Raw genomic sequence first — 24,048 nt, forward strand, 5'->3', positions numbered from 1 at the left:
GCTAGGAAGTGCAGCGATTCCAATGTGGGAATATCTTCACACTCAATTCACTTGAACGGTGGGAATGCATCTGTGTCAGCAGAAATGACACAAGGTCCAAAGGTGACAGCCAAGTAGAGTTAAAGCTCCAGCATTCATTGGTTCTTGTGTTAGAAGCCATAATACCGACCTGGTCTGGACACATCACGCCCACCTCTGTCTCCTTCTGCTGCTCAACTAAACAGATGTCTTTCGTCCACGGCCAACATTCCCAGTTAGTCTTTTCCAGGTGGGAAAGTTCCCTCTTCCCTGCCAGCTATGAGGGAAAATAATACAGTTTAGGCAATTCTGGATTATAAATTAAGGATCCCATTTTGTGTATTTTGATCCTCTGTCCAAATTGCCTCTTCGAGTCCCATGGCGATGTCCTCGGTCGACCCCGGGTTCACCTCCCCGATACGGGCTTCAGACGGGGGCGCAGCGGCCTCCGGATGGTCTTTGCTGGTGTACCGCCTGCAAATGTCAAAGACAATAAAACAAGATTGATATCCTTGGATTTTGTCCTAGTGTTGAATTTAAAACCTGCCCATGAATTGTTGGGTGTGCCCTGATGGGTCAACCTCAAGACTACAAATGATCCTTCTTGAGCTGCATAAAGGCTTCTCATCTAGAGGAACATCCAGAACACATTGGAAGGCTTTGTTTCTTACATCTCCAACCTTGGCCTTCGATAGCGCACAGCCGCACACCATATGGGACAAACCTGTGAAACATGAGCTCCGCTTTATACGTTTGGCTTCCATAGAGCAGGACAAGATGTAGAACTGGTCCGGCCTTAGGTGCGTAGAAAAAGGAAGGCGACTAAGTTGTTGTGGCTTAATGGTTTTGACCCTGGAGGTCTTTGTAATCATCAATGGTGGTGAGGGACTGGACGGTGAGGAGTAGGTCATTATCATACCCATAGAAGGTTGGACGTTGTGCAATACGAATATTACGACCCTACAGGTGTGAATTTCTATTGTAGGCATTGCTCACGTTGAGGAAAAGGTTTCCGATTCATCCTTGGGTTTGTAGCACAAATGATAGTTCCAGTCTGTGGGTTATGAGGTCATCTGAGCCTGGAGGAACGGCCACTCAGGAGAAAATAAAGCGTTAATGCAGGACTTCACCACCTACATCACAACAGAAACAATATGTGATGCACACTAACTTTAACTTGGACTTCAATTTTGTCATTGTCACTTTGCCATTTTATTGAAAAGATTTGTTTTACCGTTTTGTCCTTGTCTTGAGCTTTCCTCTCAGAGTGCTCCCATGTCTATAGTAAGCGGCCCTAAGCTCTCTGAGTCGGGGTCTTAGTGCTGACATTCTGTCTCCATACTGTGCCAGGATTTAGAATGGTGTCAGCATGTCCCGTAGAGAACCTAATGAAAAGCAGGTCCTATAAAGCATGTCTAGGACACACGAGCAATAGCAGAGTGACAGCATGGTATGTTGTTGGAAAATAAGGAACCTTTGTGGACAAAGGTTTGTGGATATCCGTACTTGAATTCAGCCGTCTGTCAAACACAGCTCACTCCCGGGGATTGAGTTTGCTCATCGGTACAAAGGACAACATTTCCATCAGCTACTATATGCAGGCCAACCATATCGGTGGTTTGATCGATGATGTCTCTTCTGTTTGATTCGAAGGCCCCTCCGACCTGAACCAGGACCGCTCCGTAGTCTTCCCACTACCCGTTCCCAGTGACGTCCTCCAGCATGGCTCCCACCAGCCTGGGCCTCAGCGTCCTCCTCCTGTTGAGCGCTGTGCTGGCCCCGGCCGGCGCCGGGGTGGTCCAGCGGACCATCAGGCACCGCCGGCAGTCCCTGGCGCCCGCCGTGCAGGACAACCTCACCCTGCCTCACTCGGGCCAGCCCGTGGTCTTCAACCACGTGTACAACATCAACGTGCCCGTGGGCTCCGTGTGCTCCGTGGACCTGGAGTCCCCGGGCAGCTCGGCGCTGGGGCCCGCGGAGCCGTCGGCGGACGACCCCGCCGCCGCCGCGCCCCCCGGGCTGAGCACCACCGAGCACACGCTGGACCGGGACAACCAGATCGTCTTCACCCACCGCATCAACGTGCCGCGGCAGGCGTGCGGCTGCGGCGACGCCGGCGCGGGCGGGCTGCCGGAGCTGAAGGCGCTGCTGAGCCGTCTGGAGATGCTGGAGGCGGAGGTGTCCTCGCTTAGAGACCAGTGCGGCAGCGGCGGCGGCGGCGGCAGCGGTGGCGAGGCGGGCTGCTGCACCGCGCAGGTCACAGGTACGCACGCACCAATGAACGCACCTTGTCCGTTGTTTTTTTTTGTGGTCTATTTGTTCTATGCGGTCAACCGAGTAGAGTCTGAAAAGTTTAATTTAATGAAAAATGTGTTGACGTGTGAATGTTTCCAGTGGGTTGTGCTTCATTGACATAGTTTGAGTTTAATTTGGATACTCAGGCTGGGAAATCACGTTTAATGGAGGGGTTTTAACTCTTAAGATGTTAAGGCCCATTTTATAGGCTAGACTTTTTGTAAATTGCCCTCAACTGCGGGGGAACGAACACATTAGTGTGTGTGTGTGTGTGGCCTTATGTTCCTTCACACTTTGTCCTCTAGTTGTTTTTATTGTGTTTATTGGTCCAATAGGCATTACGAGCCATTAGTAGTCATTTAATACATTTTATACTAGGTTGTTACGGTGGGAAACCTGTATTTGGTAAGGCCTTCGTGCAACCACCCCAGTGAATGGATGCACTCATGAATGAACAAATGAATGAATTTGATGAATAAGTGACCGTGACAGATTATGGTTGTCATCTTGTGGACCGAAGTAGGTTAGTGTCCTCAGGCAGTCGCTGGTTTCTGGGTTAGAGTTTCGCTTGTAGCTCTTCAATGGCACTCATCCCCCGACCATGTAGCTCTGCTGTGTGTCCTTCTTAATGGATTGTATTATGATGGACATGTAGCTGGCATACAGCGCAGCGACATTTTACAACGTTGTTTTACAATGAGTTACTTCTCAAAACAGAGTCGGGGAAGTGATGATCATCTAAAACTTAATCTCAGACCTATAGTCCTACTAGGTTATAGCAGAACTACTTGTCCAGCAGTCATACTACGTTATAGCAGAACCTCTGGTCCAGCAGTCCTACTGTGTTATAGAACCTCTGGTCCAGCAGTCCTACTGGGTTACAGCAGAACCTCTGGTCCAGCAGTCCTACTGTGTTACAGCAGAACCTCTGGTCCAGCAGTCCTACTGTGTTATAGAACCTCTGGTCCAGCAGTCCTACTGGTTATAGAACCTCTGGTCCAGCAGTCCTACTGTGTTATAGAACCTCTGGTCCAGCAGTCCTACTGTGTTACAGCAGAACCTCTGGTCCAGCAGTCCTACTGTGTTATAGAACCTCTGGTCCAGCAGTCCTACTGTGTTACAGCAGAACCTCTGTGAGGAGATGGCACAGAGCCTGGACAGGAAACCAAAAACTGAAAGTGGCGCCTTGTATCCTGTTTAGGATACAAGAAGAAATTTTATTTGAGAAAATTTATTTGTCTGTCACCTCCAGAGAAAATTTATTTGACTGGATGTAGCTTTCAGCAGGAGACTTTAAAGTCAGTGGCATTTCTACAGTGGCCAGTCTACACAGTGTTGATTTGAAACCTTTACAGAAACTCTTTTACCGTTTTCTACTGCTGGCCAAGTTAGTGTTCGCCAATAACTTGCTTACAGATCGCCGCCTCCAGCAACATCGTTGGTCGGGACAAATATGAAATGAAAGAAAGTGAAAGACCCCGTTCAGCCAGATCTGAGTGTTAGACGTGTGAGACGATCCCGGCCCGAACCAAAACCCTTCCTAAGGTTTCCTCTGGTGTCGTTTGCCCGTGCAGGCGAGGTGGGCACCAAGCCGTACTGCGGCGGCCACGGTAACTACAGCATGGAGAGCTGCGGCTGCGTGTGCGAGGCCGGCTGGTCAGGCGCCAACTGCAGCGAGGCCTCCTGCCCCAACGCCTGCCACGGCCGGGGCCGCTGCGTGGACGCCCGCTGCCTCTGCCTCCCGGGCTTCTCCGGGGACGACTGCCGGCAGCGGGCCTGCCCCCGGGACTGCGGCGAGAACGGCGAGTGCGTGGACGGGCTCTGCGTCTGCCGCCCCGGCTTCCAGGGCGACGACTGCTCCCGGGCCGCCTGTCCCAATGGCTGCCTGGGGCGGGGCCGCTGCGAGGGCGGGGCCTGCGCGTGCGAGGAGCCCTGGGGCGGCCCCGACTGCTCGGAGCTGGCCTGCGCCGGCGACTGCGGCGGCCGCGGCCGCTGCGTCAACGGCACCTGCCGCTGCGACGAGGGCTACGGCGGCGCCGAGTGCGGCCGGCGGCTCTGCCCCGGGGGCTGCCGCGGCAACGGCTTCTGCGGCGCCGACGGCCGGTGCGCGTGCAGCGCGGGCTACGCCGGCGAGGACTGCTCGGTGCTGAGCTGCCCCGGCGACTGCAGCGGGCGCGGCGCCTGCTTCGACGGCGTGTGCGTCTGCGACGCCGGCTTCCGCGGCGAGGACTGCGGCCGGGCGGCGTGCCCCAACGACTGCAACCGCCGCGGCCGCTGCGCCGACGGGAGGTGCGAGTGCGACGCCGGTTACCGAGGCGACGACTGCTCGGAGCTGTCGTGCCCCGGCGCGTGCCGGCGGCGCGGCCGCTGCGTGGCGGGCCAGTGCGTGTGCGAGCCGGGCTTCGGCGGCGAGGACTGCGGTGCGCGGACGTGCCCGGGGGACTGCCACGGGCGCGGGGAGTGCATGGCGGGCCGCTGCGTGTGCCTGGCGGGCTACGCCGGCGAGGACTGCTCGGCGCTGAGCTGCCCCAACGACTGCTACGGCCGCGGGCGCTGCGCGGCGGGCCGCTGCGTGTGCGACGAGGGCGCGGCCGGCGAGGACTGCGGGCAGAAGGCGTGCCCCAACGCCTGCCTGGCGCGGGGCTTCTGCCTGGACGGGGCGTGCGTCTGCCAGGAGGGCTTCTCCGGGGACGACTGCTCGGCGGTCACGTGCCCCGACAACTGCGGCGGGCGCGGGCGGTGCGTGGAGGGCCGCTGCGCGTGCGACGCGGGCTACGAGGGGCCCGGCTGCGGGGAGCTGAGCTGCCCCGGGGAGTGCCGGGACACGGGGCGCTGCGAGGCGGGGCGGTGCCGCTGTGAGGAGGGCTACGTCGGAGAGGACTGCAAGCAAGGTGAGGCCTCAGGCTGAGGGCCTCTCTGGAGGCCCTGCTCTGGGCGTCTCTGGAGGCCCTGCTCTGGGCCTCTCTGGAGGCCCTGCTCTGGGCGTCTCTGGAGGCCCTGCTCTGGGCCTCTCCGGAGGCCCTGCTCTGGGCCTCTCTGGAGGCCCTGCTCTGGGCCTCTCCGGAGGCCCTGCTCTGGGCCTCTCTGGAGGCCCTGCTCTGGGCGTCTCTGTGGATTCATGACGTGCAGAATAGAAGGATTGATTTTGCAACGTGTTCGATAAAATATAGGATGTATTTTAGGGCTGTCAAATGATGAAATAAATAGCGCTATAATCGCATAGTATTGGGGAGTTAACTCCCCAATACTGTTTTTATTATATTTTAAATCCACTTCAATTGAAGTTAAATTAGATAATCAAATGGAATGACGTATTCATTCATGCCAAATGTACTTAATAAGCAAAAACTTGATCAAGTGATCTTGAGGGAGTTTTATTGACTCACTCAGTGAGGGTTGAATATGAAACTTACCGAACGCCACATTTGTAAACAGGCAGTTAATTAGTACAATTGTAAACCAACAGTTACTACAAGTGTAGTTAAATTCAAATAAGTAGCACCACAGATTTGGGAATTGTAATCAGGCTGTCACTTACTGCAAGTGTAATGTAATGTAAAGTAAGTGGAACTACACACTAAACTAAAATGAGTTCTGATATGAATGTTGACATTCTGTGGGCAAAACCTCTCAAAATCACAGTAAAAAAAACCTATATATAACTTTGTATTAACCGCGTAAAAATAAGATTGCGTTAACGTTTTACTATCTCTTCTGTTAACAGCCCTAACATATAGGTACACATTATGTTGTATGTCTGTGTGGTCACTGAGGGTTCCTCGTCCTCTCCCCTCCAGTGTCCCCACCGACGGACCTCTCGGTGACCGCCGTCACCCCCCACACGGTGGACCTGTCCTGGAGCAACGAGCAGCTGGTGACCCAGTACGTGGTCACCAGCGTGGCCGCGGGCCCCGGCGGCCTGCAGCAGGAGGTCACCGTGCCCGGGGACACCAGCGCCGCCCGGGTGGAGGGGCTGGAGCCCGGGGTGGAGTACCTGATCAACGTCTACGCCGTCCTCAACGACATGAGGAGCGTGCCCGTGAGCGCCCGGGCGGCCACCAGTAGGTCGTCTCCACCGCAGCCCCCCCGGGGCCCGGGGCGCGACGTGACACACAACACAACGCTTTTAACACACGCTGAAATTGGTTTTGCAGAAATGAACAGTGTGAGAATAATGAGGGGTGTTTCTAACATGCAGGCATGTAACCCTATTCTAGTAGTACCCCCAAACGCAATCATCAACCCTAAAAAGGCATATGGGATCTTTAAATACTAATGTGTGCACATGTATGGCAAACTAATATATATGAATATAGTGGGTTGATTTATGAAAGGGCCAATGAAATGTCATCGGATTAGATTATTCTCTATGTAGATATTAGATTTGATAAAATGCATAACAAACAAATAGTATATATACATATAGTGGATTAGATTTGTTTATTATTTATTTTGGATGACGTTAGACCAGAGCAGAGTGGAGTAGACTAGATGAGAAGATTTGAATATAGAATGATATAATATAATGTATAAAGACTTTCATGAGTGTGTGTTGTGTTCATGACGTCATGTGTGTGTGTGTGTGTGTGTTGTGTTCATGTGTGTGTGTGTGTGTGTGTGTGTGTGTGTGTGTGTGTTGTGTTCATGACGTTGTGTGTGTGTGTGTGTGTGTGTGTGTGTGTGTGTGTGTTGTTTTGATGTGTGTGTGTGTGTGTGTGTGTGTGTGTGTGTGTTGTGTTGATGTGTGTGTGTGTGTGTTGTGTTCATGCGATGTCACACCTGTACCCATCAGGTCTTCCCCAGCCGGAGGGCTTGAGGTTCAAGTCGGTGAGGGAGTCGTCCGTGGAGGTGGAGTGGGACCCGCTGGAGATCACCTTCGATGGATGGGAGCTCAACATCCGCAACACGGTAGGTCTACATCCACAAGAAAGTAGGTCTACATCCACAACACTGCAGGTCTACATCCACGACACGGTAGGTCAATATGTTGACCAACACGGTAGGTCTATCAATCACAACACGGTAGGTCTATCAATCACAACATGGTAGGTCTATATATCACAACACGGTAGGTCTATATATCACAACACGGTAGGTCTATATATCACAACACGGTAGGTCTATATATCACAACACGGTAGGTCTATATATCACAACACGGTAGGTCTATATATCACAACACGGTAGGTCTGTTGGACCTCAATAATGGACTTTTTTCCAAAAAAGGTGTATGCAAGAATAATATGTGGTATTTTCAAGTTCTTTATCAAGATTTTATCTCTGACCGTCGGGATTGGTGCTGGAAATTGAACCTCAGAAGGATTACGTTTGGTTTGAAAGATTCTTGACTCAAGTCTTATGAACTTACTGAGAACTGAGAAATATATACCTCAAAAATAACGGCATTAAGTATTAACCTCACACATATACACATATACACATATACATTAATTTACAGTTAGCAACTCTAAAAAGCTGTGGGTCTTTACAGAAAGAAGAGAATGGAAAGATTGTGAATATCCTGCCGTCAACACAAAACAACTTCGAGCAATCAGGGCTTGGTCCAGGACAGGAGTACGAGGTCTCTCTCCGAGCCATCCAGAACAACACAAAGGGCCCTCAGACCACCAGGACCTTCAGCACCAGTGAGTCCTCATGATGCCTCCATGCATGCACCCTGGGTGGGCCGGGCTGTTGAAGTGAAAGGGCTGCCGTTCTGCATCATCTCATCACCATTATACCGTCACGGTGGTAAACTGTGTTCTGTTTGTGTTAATTTACTGTTTCTAAGGAGTCCTAAGGAGTTCTTAATGCTATAACATTATAGAATTTAATACAATTATAATATAACTTTGATTTTAATATAAATGAACATTTACCACAAGTTTTACTATCTAAAGGTACAATATGTAACAATTGTACAGTACTAAATCATAAAACGACCATGATCCTCATCATCAGAGATCAAGGAAACATGCTATTCCTCCTCCTCATCATCGTCTTCAAAACCGCTTATCCAGGGGTTGAGTCGCGGGGGCCACAGCTCCAGCAGGGGGCCCCAGACTTCCCTTTCCCAGGGCCACATTGACCAGCTCTGACAGGGGGGATCCCGAGGCGTTTCCAGGCCAGTGTTGAGATATAATCTCTCCACCTAGTCCTGGGTCTTCCCCAAGGCCTCCTCCCCGCTGGATGTTCCTGGAACCCCTCCCTAGGGAGGCGCCAGTGGGCGTCCCCACCAGATGAACCACCTCACCTGACTCCTCTCTAAGCAGAGGAGCAGAGGAGCAGCCTACTGAGCTGCTATTCTCTGTAGGCCATTTGGTTTCTGGCCTGTGTGTTATGATCCCCAACTCTGAGTACCCCGGTTTGCCAGAAATGCAGCTAATTGGAGACAAAAAGAAAGCGTTTTATTCTGGGTGTGAACACGTATAATCCACACAGGTAGCCTGATTAGAACTCCTTTACAGCTTCTGTCTCAGCGCTTGTTAAATCTTCCACCTCGACCGCATCGCTGCGTGCCTCACAGTGCAGCACTTCAGTTTATACGCACAGCAGCGGTGGAATGCCAGGCTAAACAAGCTGCATGGAAAACACATTTGGATTTACCGAGCCCACGCCACCAACCCCCTCCACTCCTCCCCGTTCCATCGTCTGAGGTCATCTATTTACACAGGCGGAGACGCAGCACGGCCCAGCAGAAGTATAACACACCAGGGGGAGAGTTATGCCCGGGAACTTTTTTTGGGGGGGTTGTATCTCTCTCGAGGGGGGTGGTGACGCAATGGAGGTTTAAGCGGATCCCTCATCCAATGCTGCAGGATTTCTCATCTCAAAACAAAAATGAAACATGCATTAATGTAAGAGCCAGAATGTCCAGATAGCAATCAATCAATCAATGCTCTGACAAAGAGAGATCAGCTGGTGTCTGTTGCATAATAAGCCTGTCCAATCATTACATTCGGCCCAAATTGAATGATTGGACGGCCTCCCTGTAGTTGCCAGGCCATGGGCGCCCACTCTGCCCGTGCTCAGTGTGCACGACCGCAGTCTTCCCAAGGCTAGGCAGACCTACTGCTAAAGCCAGCGAGCTGGTCCAAGGTCGTGGGGAAGTGGCATTGGAGGGAGGCCTGAAGGGAGGGGTGGGATTTTTGCAGCTCGATACTTTCAAGATTTAGCCAACCCTGGCTAGTTTCTCCAAATTGAGCTTTAAGCATCAACAGGTTTCCACAGAATCATGGCTGTTGCCTCTCTTCCTGTGCCCAGAGATCGAGGGCCCTCAGCAGGTCCAGGTGAAGGACGTGACCGACACCTCGGCGCTGTTCTCCTGGGCCCAGCCTGTGACCGAGGGCGACAGCATCACCGTGACCTACGCGCCGACCTCGGACCCCTCGGACCAGACCAGCGTCGACCTCACCAACGCGGACACCCAGTACATCGCGGGGGACCTGAGGCCCGACACAGAGTACCAGATCTCCCTGACCTCCAGGAGGCAGGGCGTCACCAGCGACCCCGTCAACAGGGCCTTCACCACCGGTAAGGCCTTCAGTAGAAGCTCTTGACCCACGGATCGGCCATGACAGATACAGATGCAAAAAACAGAATCTCTACACCCACGTTTAAAATGGCTTCCAGGTTTTGCTCATTCTGAGGGTGTAGGGCTGTTGGCTTCCCTTTAATGCCCCTTCAGTTCAGCTTCACCAAGCGGAGGACAGGGGTCACCCTATCAGCCAATAAGAAGTCATGCATGGAACTGCATAGGGATGGTTACACGTCTGGCCGTCGCCACTTGCCAAAAGCGATGCCTTTGATGACGGTCGGGCTCGTGACTAGACGCTCCCCTAGACTCTCAAGACCTCATAAGCTTACTTGATTCATAACGTCCCAACAAACACTGCACCCTGGGGCGTAATAGTCGTCTAGTACCAACCACAGCAATCCCCCAAACATACAACATTAAAGTCTGCGTTTTGAATATCAAAGACATCCTTCCTTGGATTTCCCTCCCGCTCCCTCCTAGATCTGGACAGTCCCAGGGCGCTGAAGACCCTGTCCCAGACCGACGACAGCATCAGCCTGGAGTGGAGCAACAGCGAGGCGGACGTGCGCGGCTACAGGGTGAAATACACCCCCTTCTCCGGGGGTTCCCCTCGCGAGCAGCTGTTCCCAAGCGCCGCAGGAGAAACCACAAAGGCCACCATTACCAGTAAGAGGATAATACACTAAATGCTAAATACACATGAGTAGTTAGGTGATTCATTCATGTTTTTTTTCCCTTCCTGTGTTGTGCACGACAGGGCTAAGACCAGGCACGGAGTACGGGATCGGAGTCACCGCTGTTAAGGATGAGCGGGAGAGTTTGCCTGCGACTACAAACGCAGCCACTGGTGAGAGACTGACTGCCATCGTAATATAAATCCTCCTCAGACCGCGGTGGGAACGCACACATGGGGAAATGACATTAGCACAATCTTGGCAATAGCCTAGAGTATCAGTGGTTTATAGTCTACAGTGGACTTGATGAGACGTTTTAACGACGATCGTTGATGGAGTTTAAGCCTCCGTTTAAGTGGTGCCTTTGTTGTGTATTTTAAACGTTGCGTGATTGATTCCACGACAAGATGTTCTTTATTCATACCAGACGGTAAATTTGGCAACAAGTCTATGGCAAAATCGCTTAATATTCAACCCTTAATAACTTTTTTCTGAGCTCTCTGTCAAACGGGCTCTCTGTCAAACGGGACCTCATAAAAATAGATAATATGGAAATGAACTAGCCACTGCGGTCCTGCAGAGAGACACATTGATTGGCTTTGCACTACGAGAATGAGCTACTAGTTTTCCCGTTGACTGAGAATGGTGCAGCGGACCTTTGCAAACCCTATAGGCCGCTAGAGGAACTACACATCAATAAATCAATAAAACAAATACAAAACAATAACCTATTAGATTAAGAGCAATGACATGACACAAGAAGACAGAATACGACTGACCTCTCCCACCTGCTCCTCCCTCAGATCTGGATCCTCCCAAAGACCTGGAGGTGGTGGACTCCACGGAGACCTCTCTGGTGCTGCGCTGGAAGAAACCCAAGGCCAAGCTCAGCGGCTACACGCTGACGTACGTCCCCAGAGACGGCCCCGCGCAGGAGGTGAGGCTGCCTCCCGCGGCGACCAGCCACGCCCTCGACGACCTGGCCCCGGACACGCTGTACAGCGTGGCCCTGACGGCGGAGCGGGGCCCCAAGCGCAGCCCCCCCGTCAGCCTGTCTGCCTCCACAGGTGGGTGGTCCGCTGGAGAGCCCGTCTGGAGGCCACACGGGGCTTTCATTGTTGAAATAGTTGGTATATTTGTTGTCGCTTTCCTCCATTTCAGGTTAAACCATATTTGGCAGTTTATATTTGGTTTAAGATTAAAAAATAATAATAACAATTTTATTGTAAGCCAACATCCAAGGGTGAATACATAACAATAATCGTTCCATTCCAGAGATGAGAATCATTGTACAAAACACACGAGGACCGCCCCAATTGAAACACATTATTGATACAATAACATCAATGTATTTATTTCTGTAGAGCTGTTCAACATGGGCCATGTAAGCTGCAGTCCAAAGCAAGCGTGTGACGCGCTGCACCCTCCCATGTGTTCACCCTGTGTGCTATACCTTGTGTTGCTTTCTTGTGTTTCTCCTGTAGCCTCTCACACGTTTTATTCAGCTCACTCCGATGTTCCCGAGTTCACACCTCACTCAGGGCCGGACGACAATATCATTAGCTTCGCACGCCTAGACTCGCCCCCCGACTCCCAGCTCTCGGGGACGGGGCCCGCCGACGAGCTCACAGGCCTCAACGTATCGGCACACACGTCCGAGGGATTCGACCTCTCGTGGGAGCTCAAACCTCCGGCGGCCTACGACAGCCTGGTGGTAGAGTGCAGAGGCTCGCTCCAAACGCTGGCCGTCACGGAGGTCCGCCTCAGCGGAGACTCCACCCGCTCTAGAATCCGAGGCCTGAACGCCTCCACAGAATATCGAGTCACACTTCACGGGATTAGCGGTAGTGAAGGGTCCCTGCTTCTTGAGGCTGTCGCCGTCACAGGTACACTGTTTCCTTTGGCGCGCATGTTGACCGATGGCCGCTCCTCTGGGACTGAAAAGCTTCTCTTGTTGTCTTGCTGTTTTGGTTTTGAAAAGCGGCTCAACAGTTTGTGGAGCTCTGAGTGAAAACGTTCGTACGGCATGATGAGGATCCAAAACAAGACAACTGCATCCTTCAACAATCTTTGCATGAAGTTTTCAACTGAGCCGATTATTGCATACTAGATAATACATACTAGAGAATACATCTACTTTTTCTATTGCATTCTCCGTGCCTCAACAATGCATGTTATATAATAACATTCAGCAATTCACTTTAATAATCACATTTTACAATGTGCTTATTCAAAAGGAACAATATATTAGTCTTGATATATTCGTTCAAAAGGACAAGTTGATGAGGGAATGGCTGTGCATGGCTTCCTCCTCCATTCAAAGATCTGAGGACTTCCATCCTGGAGGCCTTCTGAGAATCTTTAAGCGTTAAACATTCACACGGATGTTATTAATGCAATTGCATTAAATGCATATCCATGCGTTTGCGAGCTTGTTCGATCGCAAACGTTGGACGTGTGACGATGTACGCATGGTCTACCGGGGCCGGCGACATCCTTAACGCCCTGAGAGGGTCTCCTGTTGAACCGCTGTGGGCCACGTCAGCACTGCAAAGTTGTCCGATGTTTTGTTATTTTCACGATATCACGATATTAATGTGTCAAACTCGTTAACACTTCTTGAACGTACGTTTATTCTCCATAGCGCCCGAACCCACCTCTCCAGGTTTAATTATGAACGTCACAGACGTCCTAACAACCACAACAACAGCAGCAACAACAGCAACAACAACAACAACAACAACAACAACAACAACAACAACAACAGCAGCAGCAGCAGCAACAACAACGAGACCTCAATCTTCTTCGGAAACAACACCTGTCCCCACCACAGTGGTCTCACACACTTCCCCCCCCGTTGTGGGGACCGTGCGGCCCCTGGCGGAGCCGCTGGGGGCGTTCACGCTGACCAAAGTGTCCTGGGCTAGTGTGGCGGTGGGCTGGTGGGCCCCAGACCAGACCTTCGACCACTTTGTGGTGGAGCTGAGCTCCCTGTCGGAGGGGGCACCTCCGCACGTCACCACGGTAGCAGGAAGTGAGCGAGGCGCTGAGATAGAGGGCCTGTCCCCCTCGACGCGTTATGAGGTTACGTTGTACGGCCTGGTGGAAGGCGTGCGGTCGCGACCTCTGACAATGTTTGTTGACACAGGTACTTGAAGCTCAATAATAGTGCGGAGGAACGCATATCCGGCCTGCATTTGACTTACGTCGCATTCATGTGTTCATTCACGTCGCCCTAGTGTCTACTTTTGTTCCGCTCTTTTCATCCTTGTTTCCCGATTGATCTGATCATGATTCCTATCCATAATCCATTGTGTATTTTCTGACCCCCTCCACGGTTGATGCGTGTCATCTCTGCAGAGGAGATCACCCCTAGGGCGCTCACCCTCACCGTCTCTGACGCCACATGGGACAGCTTCAATGTGTCCTGGAGCCCCCCGGCCCACCAGGACTTTGAGGGCTTTGTCCTTGAACTCACAAACCTGGAGAACCAGGCCGAGAGCCAGAACCTCACCCTGTCCGGGGAGGCCTTCAGCCTGCTGGTGTCCGGGCTGGCCCCGGACACCGGCTACATGGTGGGCCTGTACGCCATGCTCCCGGACGGCTTCCTGGAGCCGGTGTACGCGGAGGCCGCCACAGGTACCCGGGTCTCCAGAGCCGACGCCTCCTTCTCTCCTCTGGAGCGTTCCTCTTCCTTCTCCTCATCTCTTCTTCTTCCTGCTGACTTTCCATCCGTTGGTCCCTACATTTCGGTTCATACTCTCTTGTGAACTACTACTGCTACTGCTACTACTACTACTGCTACTGCTACTACTATACTACTACTACTAACACTAGTACTGCTACTACTACTACGACACGATCAAACAAAAAGAGATGCTAAGAAATATCATCAGCATCTCCCATTTTGCGTTGCCATCCAACAAATATTCATTGCATGAAACAAACAAACAAACAAACAAACAAACCAAAGCCAAACAAAAACATAACTGCATTTTGTCATCAACGTCTGCATTGTGTACTCAACATCTGCATTTGGTCATCAACATCTGCCCCCTAACTGACTTGCTTGTGTCCCGTCCGTACCGTCCAAGCCGTGGGCTTGAGTTTGTAGCCGGGAGAGGGTAGGCTGGGTGTGGGGGGGGGGGGGGGGGGGGGTGATGGGGTGATGGTCCAATACCAGTCCCACATGGCTGAGCCCAGCCTTCCAGCGACTGCCCTCACCCTGTCCCCTGTGTTACGGAGACAGAGTGCATGAAGCCCCCCTCCCTGAGTGGGGCGCGTGGTGGTGTGTGTTGACGTCGATGGTGCTGCAGTGATTGCACTAGAGAGTGACCACTCCTCAGGAACCTTTCACTCGGTTTTACTGCTGCTGTCTGCTCGTTTGGTTTTTCTCATTTCCCTTCCATTAAAACCTAATTCAACGTGTAATCCTTGAAACATGAGGGTTAATATGCGGCTAGTCAGTAGCTCTCTGAACGTAGTGCTCCTGACTCCTGGGGAAATGACTTCTCGTTAGTTTCAGTTATTGTGTGATCATGAGGTTCATGATATCAACATGTCATTCGGGGGAATCATTAAATCGTTTTAAATGATTGCGCCAGCCAAGTTTATGAACAAATGTCTTTGGTTGAGTCTTCCACATCAGTTATACAACCAGTTTACGGCCTGAATAGACACCTATTTCCTGCCGCATGTTTGTGTGCATGTTTCAACATGTGTGTCACACTGTTCTGAGGTTGAAACTCTTTAGTTCATGTTCCCTATCTAACTTTGATTCTGCTGATATGTTGATTGTTGATCTGTTTTGCTGTGCTGCAGGAGAAAACACTGCATTTGGCCTGGCATGGAGCATTGCTTGTTGTCCTCAGATTCTGTCATCAGCTATATTTTCAAATCCAATCCCACCTTCACTTCTCAAACCTTTTCCTTTCCTTAGCCCATGCTTTCACTCTGTTCTTTACTTTCTAAGGAAAACAAGAACACTTTTAAAGGGACCACAACAGTTTGTGTGCATTACTGTATAGAGAAGGGTATGATAGGCTACTGGTTAAGGGTGTTGGGAAATGAAACCAAATGTTAACAACCGACCAGTAGCGTCCTTGAGCAACATGCCTAAGCCCTACCAGTTTGAGAAGCTACCAGAAAGAAAATCCCTTTCAGTTGCTTTGGACACAAACGTCTGATAACTGATGGAAGAGTAAATAATAGTGAATACTAGTTCAGAGGAACAAAGGCATATAGCTCAAACCACACACGCTATACAGCAATGCAACAAACGGTTTGGTTGGAGGGGACTCCCCTACCCCTCTGAGCCCATCCTGATCCGTGGGTTCACGTTCTGTCTCAGTCTGGCCTTCAGCTCGTCCAAAACCCAGTTCAAAGATTTGTCAAATGAAGGACCAATCAGTGCTCGGGGGAGGGAGTTTGGGGCAGGAAGGTTTAGCAAGCTTTGGAGAAGTTCAAATAGTTTTATCCGAAGTTCACTGAACAGAGATGTTAAAAGATTAACAGAAATCTGCCAGGAAGCCTTTTCTCAGAGTTGGAATGTTTTTGCAGGATTGAAGAAAGCAAGACTGTCACTTATGCCTCTTTTCCACCGACAGTACCGGCTCAACTCGCCGCGACTTATTTTTTATTTATTTTTTATCCCGATTTTGAGTTGCATGTCCCGAGTCCCGACAAAAGCCTGTCGGGACGCTAAAATGTCCCGGTTTCCACAATCCACGATGACATGTCCCCTGTTGCCCTCTCATTAACTAAAAAACACATAGAAAGAATGAAGCATCCAGCACATGATTTCAACAATGTGTGAGGGCATACGCAACACGGATGGTCGCACAGTGGAATGCTGCGCAATGAAATCTCTGCACAGTGGAATGCGTACATCTCCGCCCAGCGCTCCTCCACCCAGCACTTTTCAGAAGTAGGGAGATTCCATCCAAAAATACATGTATAATTTTACAGTTTGCCATGTGTATGCCTGGCGCAAATGCTCCAGTTGAGCTGATATTTTCCATAATGAATAATACTTGGACTGACGAGAGGAACCGCAAGACTGTTCTACCTTAAAGGCGCTGCTTGTCACACGGGCCAATTATGATGACACCTGTCCAATTCCACAGCAGCAGGCGGTCAGCAAACTAATCGATTTTGGAGCAAATTCACTCACACACACACACACACACACACACACACACACACACACACACTATTATGCTTTGTTTAAAAACTTTCTGAAGCTTCATGCTTCAGAAATATAGTCCCACACAAGACTCATTCAATGTCTTTTCGTATTTTATGTGTAAATCTCAGGCCTACCAGAAACATGATTTTGTCCCCATTAGGCTGTATTGTGAGCAGTAGTCCTATAGGACAGTGATCATGATTTGCCTCAATATCAGACCAGCTATCTTGGAACCTCGTCGGAGGTGAGACTAAAAAAGTACCAGGTACCAGGTACCAGGTGATCGAAACGCAAGAAACGGCGGGCTAGGTCGAGGCGAGTTGAGCTGGTACTGTCGGTGGAAAAGGGACAAGTTATTTCATCTGATGAGCATGGCCAGACTGATATTCATAACGGAACCCAAATATCTGGATGGTCTCACAAGGATAGGGATCTTTAGTAATAGTGATACATTCTGTATGGGCCTTTACGTTCCTATGTTATTTATAGAGGTGACACTCCTTTTAAAACTTGCAATTCATCTATAAAAATGTATTAAAATTAAATATTTTATTGAGCTACCCATCATATCGGGAATTGGAAATAGGAAGGGGCTGAGTTATATCTAACCATGCAGATTGTTTTAAAAAATACAGCAAGTAACCTGATATTTCATCCTGTTCCAAAATAATCTTTTGAAGAATTTCAGCTTCTAGAAACAATAATTAGACCTACTTTGCTACACTTTTTTCTTACAGGATCTGTTCAAACAGGAGGTCCTGTCATGTACATAGTTATTAGAAGTAAAAAACACCATTACTGACCCGTGTCTCGGAAGCTGTCGATAACTCTTCTGTAAAGTACACAAACAAAAAGCTTTCACAACACTCAAATATCAAAAAGTCTCTACCGCAAAGACATTAGCATGGACATGTAAAACAAGGTCGAACACAGACAGCTCAATAGAGCCCCCTAAATAAGATCGTTATAATGTCAGTGCCAGGGCATCTCAGATCAGAGGCGTGAAGCGGTCCCTATAATGTTCTCATGTGAATCTAACAACGCTTTCTTTCTTTTAGTGAGCCAAGCGGTGGTTGGCAATCTGTATGTGTCTAACTTAACGTCAGAAGGTTTCTCAATGTCGTGGAACGGTACGCAAGGACACGTGGACGGTTATGTCCTGGAGATAATAGACTCTGATTGGCTGACGGAGCCGCGGGAACATAACATATCAGGTGACGTCCGGTCGTACGACGTCACTGGACTGCGGCCTAGCACTGACTATGTAGCCTACCTCTATGGGGTCTCCAAGGGATCTCGAACCAATGCTGTCAGTTCTGTGGCCTCTACAGGTACTTCTCCTCTTCCTACCCCAATGTCTTTGATGAGCGACTTCATATTTACTGTAGATCCCAAAGCCGAACCGGCCCTTTAAGAGGAGCATTCAGGGCCATCGGTTCCTTTTGGACATTGCAACAATTAAAAAGTGAAATAAAATGCCCTCATCTCCATTGATCATACGTACAACACACGCACGCGTACCTTTGACGCCAACACACACACCTGTTGTCTTCTCTCCTCTTGTAGCTGCGGAGCCTGACTTGTCCAGGCTCGTGGTTTCAAACATTACCTCAGACCGCTTCTCTCTGTCCTGGCAGACGGGAGAGAAGGCTTTCCATAACTTTATCGTAGAGGTCCGAGAGTCGGCCGCGCCCTCGCGGGCCATGGGCCGCGCCCTGCCCGGAGAGGCGCGCGCCACCGTCATGACGGGCCTGAAGGCCGCCACTCAGTACGACATTAAACTGTACGCCAGCAGCAGCGGGCAGAACTCAGAGCCGCTGTTCGCCGTAGCTACCACAGGTATCCACCGCATGCGCTCCGCGTCGCGCACCTCACGCACACACGGCCGTTGTAACCAGGGGGGTGTCCGGGCTCCTTCAGTACGGGGGGGGGGGGGGGGGGGGGGGTGGAGGGTGGGTGTGTTATCAACCCACGCAGAGCTGTGCCATACTGAAGGCCTAGACGTCACATACTTTTGATTGTATTTCTATGCCTGATTCACCAGACGTGGTCAACAGGCTGGCCCACTGTGGACACGCCCCTGATTAGAACAACATCCAACAACATTCTGTAATCAAACTCCCGACTCTTTGCTAGCTGAAGGCCGCCCTCCCTGCGGCCCGTCTCCAGCCCCACTCAAGACCCTCGTGTTCTCTTTTGTCCAGAGGACGCCCCACAGTTGGGAACTCTGACCACCGCGTCGGTGAGCCCAGATAACCTCACCCTGTCCTGGAGCACTGTCTCGGGCCACTTTGACGTCTTTGTGGTCCGGGTCAGTGACTCCCTGCAGCTGTTTGACACGCTGGAGTTCAAGGTGCCCAGCCCCGGGGGCAACGTGACAGTGTCTGAGCTGCTGGACGCCACAGACTATGACATAGAGCTGTACGGTATCTCTCACGGGCGCCGCGGCCCCTCTGTGTTTGCCCATGCCATCACAGGTACTGCGTCTTATCTCCTTGCACATTCATGTCTCTCTAAATGCCTGTTCTCAAGTCAGCAGGGTGATAGAGCCCTTCATATGAAGTGAATTGTAGCACATTTGCTTTAGTTTGCAGTCATTGCACGCAGTGTCCTTCCTCAAAGTATTCCCGTCAACATTGTATTGCCTGTTGCTCATCTTTCGTAATCTAACCAAACTCCTCCAGCTCCTTTGCCCAGAGTGGAAAACTTGACCGTTACAAACATTACCCCATATGGCTTCCGTCTGTCCTGGGAGACCAAGCAGAAGCAGCAGGAGGGGGCGCCCCCTGGTGGCGCCTTCAGGCACTTTCAAATAGTAGTGACCGACTCGGGCTGGCTGTTGGAGCCGCACGAGTTCACTGTCCCGGGGAACCAGACGCACCTGGACCTGTGGGGGCTGATCACGGGCATTGGCTATGAGGTCAGGCTGACGGGCGTGTCTAGCTCAGGCCTGCTCTCCCGCCCGCTGACCACAGTGGCTGTGACAGGTACTGGACAGTAGGGGGCGCCGGCCCACACTGCCAACGGGTCCCACACCCGACCCATGCTTATGACCCATGCAAGCGTTTGAAGTACATCCATCACACACGCACTGAGGACATATTCACACTCTCATTCGGATTCTTACCTCTTTCAGAACTGATGAAATCTAACTACTAACCTCTTCTCTGATTCTGTTGTCACTGTCAGAGAAACCCTGATGATTGATCTCTCACGTCAGGTTTCTCTTCAAAATATGATACTACATATTGGATATGGTGTCATATTTTGTGTGTTTTCCCCCGCTTCTTCGACTGAGATTCAAATGGATTACATGTCGCCAAACATAACATGATTCATGTCTCCTGGTTTGGTGGATATGATGACCGTAATGATGGCCAGGAGGAAGGAAAACACAGTTGAACCAACAAAGCATGTCCGTTCACTCAAACTCTGATCCGATTTGTCTTGAATGTGCCGAGTGAACCAGGGGACTGGTTGTGTGGGTGCATGGGGGCCTGGAGGCCCCAGTTTGGGGCCTGGAATGTGGACTCGCCCTGACCTCAATAAACCATCCAGTGAAGAGCCTCTCGTGTTTCTTAGCGGAATGCCTTTGACTTTCTCGCGCTCTCATTCGTGCCATGAATGCATGGTGGACAGCAAGTGGCGCTCCACACTTTCAGTCCAGATCTGGTGTTTTCCTCAGGAGACAAAAACACCTGAAAAAAAAACCTTTTCCCTCACTTTCTTCGGCCTCCTCGCCCGTCCGTCCGTCCGTCCGTCTCGCTCGGTTAAACCGCTCGTGCACGAGGGCCCTGCCCCCCACCCCGCCCCCCCCCCCCCCCCCCCCCCCCTCCGCTGACCACCGGAGCGCCCGACAAACGGAGAGCATGTCTTGGGTTGTGTCCCCCGCCCAGAGGCCGAGCCCGAGATAGAGCACCTGTTTGTGTCGGACGTCACGGCGGACGGCTTCCGTCTGTCGTGGACGGCGGCCGACGACCTGTTCGACCGCTTCGTCATCCGGATGCGGGACGCCAAGAAGGTGTCCAAGGTGCACCTGCGGGACGCCCGCGGCGAGGAGCGCACCGCCGTGTTCACGGGGCTCGCCAGCGGCACCGAGTACGACATCGAGCTGTACGGCGTGACCCTCGAGCAGCGCTCCCACCCCATCCTGGGGGTCGCTCAGACAGGTACAGCAGGGGGCGCGGCGCGGGACGCCCCCCCCCCCCCCCCCTCCCCCGCTCAACGGAGGGCTGTGGGTGTGTGGGTGTGTGTGAGAGTGAGTGTGTGTGTGTGTGTGTAGACTGACAAACCCCTGAACATAACACAGGTTTGTATAGTGGTGTCTATTTAACACACACACACGGTCCTAGGAGCCACGTTTGACACTGACACGCTGACTTACCTTTTTTTTCTTTTTATGGAAAAAGTCGTTGACGTTTTTTTTTTATTCCAGAAATGGCCGTTCATCCGGAACTGTGGTTTGTTGTGTTGCTGGTTTTGTCGGTCTGTTCCCTGGTCTGAAGGCCTCTCTGCTCTGCGCCCCTCTGCCCGTGCGGCTGCTAGGCCTGGGCTCCCCCAGCGGCCTGCAGTTCTCCGACGTCACCGACCGCTCGGCCGTGGTCCAGTGGGCGGAGCCGCGCTCCCGGGTGGACAGCTACCGGGTCGTCTACGTGCCGCTGCAGCAAGGTAGGCGTCCTCAGACCGCAGCGCGTCAACAGGGGGCGCTGTCTGTCGGGAGCAGTAGGGCGACGACGGATTCATGTGTGTCTCTCAATTTGACGTATTCATTTGATACCACAAGTACTCAAATGTACTAGCTGGTAGGTAGCTGGCAAGTTAATAGGAACGCCACAGACTCCGCTGATGTATGCCTTCGAGGAACAGGTTGTCCGTGAAGCCGACTCGATTCTAGACTGTAGAAGCCACCCCCTTCACCAACGTGTTGAGGTTCTCCCCTCAGGCCGGAGACTCAGAGTTCCTTTTTGCAGATGCAACAGGACCAAAAACTCATTTTTACCTAGGGCAATATCCTGGCTAAATGTGCACAATACTGAATCCCAGACGTGACTGTTGCGTGTTGCCTGTGTGTGTATGGGTCACTGTCGATGTTTTAATGTATTTCTTGTGTGCTTTTACCTGTTAACCTGTCTGCAAACCAAGGTTAATAAAAACCTACTACTACTACTACTACTACTACTACTAGCTAGTCGTATAGTGCTTAATACAAAGTGACTCCCCCCCCCCCCCCCCCCCACCCTCTGCTAGGGAGCCCCATGAGTGTGACCGTGGACGGGGCTGGGACCCGGGCCCTGCTGCCCGGCCTGGTGCCCGGGAAGACCTACCAGGTGACGGTCATCGCGGTCAGGGGCCTGGACGAGAGCTACCCCTCCACCGACACCGTCACCACCGGTACGCCCCCCCCCCCCCCCCCCCCCTCTCCTCATACCCACCTAGACGTATCGTGTCTCTAGCTTGGTTGTGATTGGTCCTCTGGGGGTGTCTGTCCCCTGCAGCCCTGGACGGCCCCCAGGCCCTGGACGTGCTGAACGTCACGGAGACCTCGGCCCGGCTGCTGTGGGCGCCCAGCGCGGCCGCCGTGGACGCCTACATCATCACGTACAGCGCTGACTCAGGTGAGGGCTCCTCCTGTGGAGCAGAGCGCCCTGTGGGGGGGGGGGGGGGGGGGGGCTACGGAGAGGAACAAAAGGCTTCTGAGCTTTTAGGAGAACGGGACCGTTCAGCCCCCTTTGTTTTTGTGGCAGTTGAGGGTAGAGCGGTGTTACCGGCAGGTTGCTGGTTCGATTCCCAGCTACTCCTAAACCAAGTGTGGAGGTGTCCCTGAGCGAGACAGCTGGACCTAACTGCTCCCGATCAGCCGGCTGTCGCCTCGCGTGGCTGACACGGCTGTCTGTGTGGGAACTTCACGTATGAAGCACTGTGTGCATGAATGGGTGTATGAATGTGTGTATGTACGGGTGAATGAATGTTGTGTGTTTGAATGGGTGATGATGTATGCCATGTGTATGAATGGTTGTATGAATGGATGAATGAAAATTGTCTCATCGTCCTTTGAGTGACCAAACGGGAGACAACAGAAAGAATCTGTTGATTTCTGCTTGATGGGAACTTCAATGCGTTACCCGCTGACCTGTGGAACGCTTCACACCCTCCCCCACCAACCTCCACCCTCCTCCACCCTCCCCCACCCTCCTCCACCCTCCCCCACTCTCCTCCACCCTCCCCCACTCTCCTCCACCCTCCTCCACCCTCCCCCACTCTCCTCCACCCTCCTCCACCCTCCTCCACCCTCCCCCAAACTCCTCCACCCTCCCCCACTCTCCTCCACCCTCCCCCAAACTCCTCCACCCTCCCCCACCCTCCTCCACCCTCCCGGGCTGCAGTGGCTCCGGTGGTGGAGCACGTTCCGGGGAACACGGTGGAGTTTGAGATGGGCTCTCTGGTCCCGGCCACTGGGTACACGGTGGAGGTGCGCGCCTTGAAGGACGGCCAGAAGAGTGGCCCGGCCACCGTGGACTTCACCACAGGTAGGGTCCACACCCACACACCTGCTGGGACGGGAACGCACCCGCTACCAACTCTACACAGTGGAACCAATAGATTTAGGCTCCTGAAACACACGCTTGTACCTTTACCAACACCACAGGTAAAGGTACGAGAGATCTTCTTGGCGCTAGCTAATAGATTATCTGGACTTCCTCGATCTAAAACACGTTTCAGAATGAATCTGTAGTCATTTTATCTGAAAACCTTTGATGGGAAATTCAATGCGTTAGTCGCTGAGGTTTGGAGCGCTGCCACTAGTCGGCGTTAGACTTTGTTTTGTTGTTGTTGTTGCAGACCTGGACCCCCCCCGGGACCTGACGGCCAGCGACATCCAGAAAGACGCTGCCACTCTCAGCTGGACCCCCCCGCGCTCGGCCCTCACCGGATACACACTCAGCTTCTCCGCCGGAGACGGAACCGTCCGGGTAGGGGCCCGCCTAGCCCTGAAGACCTGAAGAGGACCTGTACCTTGTTATACCGCACTGTGTGTATATCATTGTGTGTGTGTGTGTGTGTGTGTGTGTGTGTGTGTGTGTGTGTGTGTGTGTGTCCCAACGTGCTACAGGAAGTGATGTTGAGCCCCACTGCCAGCTCCTACACCTTGAGCGACCTGATTGGCTCGACAGACTACAGCGTCACCCTGCAGGCTGTCGCTGCAGGCCGCCACAGCCCCGCCCTCCGGACCGCCTTCACCACCAGTAACACACACACACACACACACACACACACTCACACACACACACACACGCACACGCACACACACACACACACACACACACACACACTCACAC

The 24,048-nt window shown here is 52.1% G+C and overlaps 1 protein-coding gene across 1 annotated transcript in view; it reads left to right on the forward strand.

The window, feature by feature from the left end:
* Positions 1-1,740: 1,740 nt before the first annotated feature.
* The window catches only part of LOC311367960 (tenascin-like), a gene marked incomplete at its 5' end in the record, with an annotated part of 25,836 nt that continues 3,528 nt past the window's right edge, over positions 1,741-24,048 (forward strand). Inside the window, 21 exons of the mRNA XM_084486828.1 lie at positions 1,741-2,281; positions 3,888-5,204; positions 6,111-6,374; positions 7,106-7,221; positions 7,805-7,958; positions 9,577-9,846; positions 10,331-10,516; positions 10,608-10,697; positions 11,328-11,591; positions 13,885-14,163; positions 17,770-18,042; positions 18,278-18,550; positions 18,916-19,188; positions 19,396-19,698; positions 20,608-20,880; positions 21,257-21,379; positions 21,959-22,102; positions 22,207-22,326; positions 23,095-23,238; positions 23,552-23,682; positions 23,823-23,955. Of these exons, the coding sequence (XP_084342954.1) occupies positions 1,741-2,281; positions 3,888-5,204; positions 6,111-6,374; positions 7,106-7,221; positions 7,805-7,958; positions 9,577-9,846; positions 10,331-10,516; positions 10,608-10,697; positions 11,328-11,591; positions 13,885-14,163; positions 17,770-18,042; positions 18,278-18,550; positions 18,916-19,188; positions 19,396-19,698; positions 20,608-20,880; positions 21,257-21,379; positions 21,959-22,102; positions 22,207-22,326; positions 23,095-23,238; positions 23,552-23,682; positions 23,823-23,955 (5,671 nt within the window). The remainder of the gene's footprint in view (positions 2,282-3,887; positions 5,205-6,110; positions 6,375-7,105; positions 7,222-7,804; positions 7,959-9,576; positions 9,847-10,330; positions 10,517-10,607; positions 10,698-11,327; positions 11,592-13,884; positions 14,164-17,769; positions 18,043-18,277; positions 18,551-18,915; positions 19,189-19,395; positions 19,699-20,607; positions 20,881-21,256; positions 21,380-21,958; positions 22,103-22,206; positions 22,327-23,094; positions 23,239-23,551; positions 23,683-23,822; positions 23,956-24,048) is intronic.

This window comes from Micromesistius poutassou (assembly GCF_964030765.1).
Source record: "Micromesistius poutassou genome assembly, chromosome: 22".
NCBI lineage: Eukaryota > Metazoa > Chordata > Actinopteri > Gadiformes > Gadidae > Micromesistius > Micromesistius poutassou.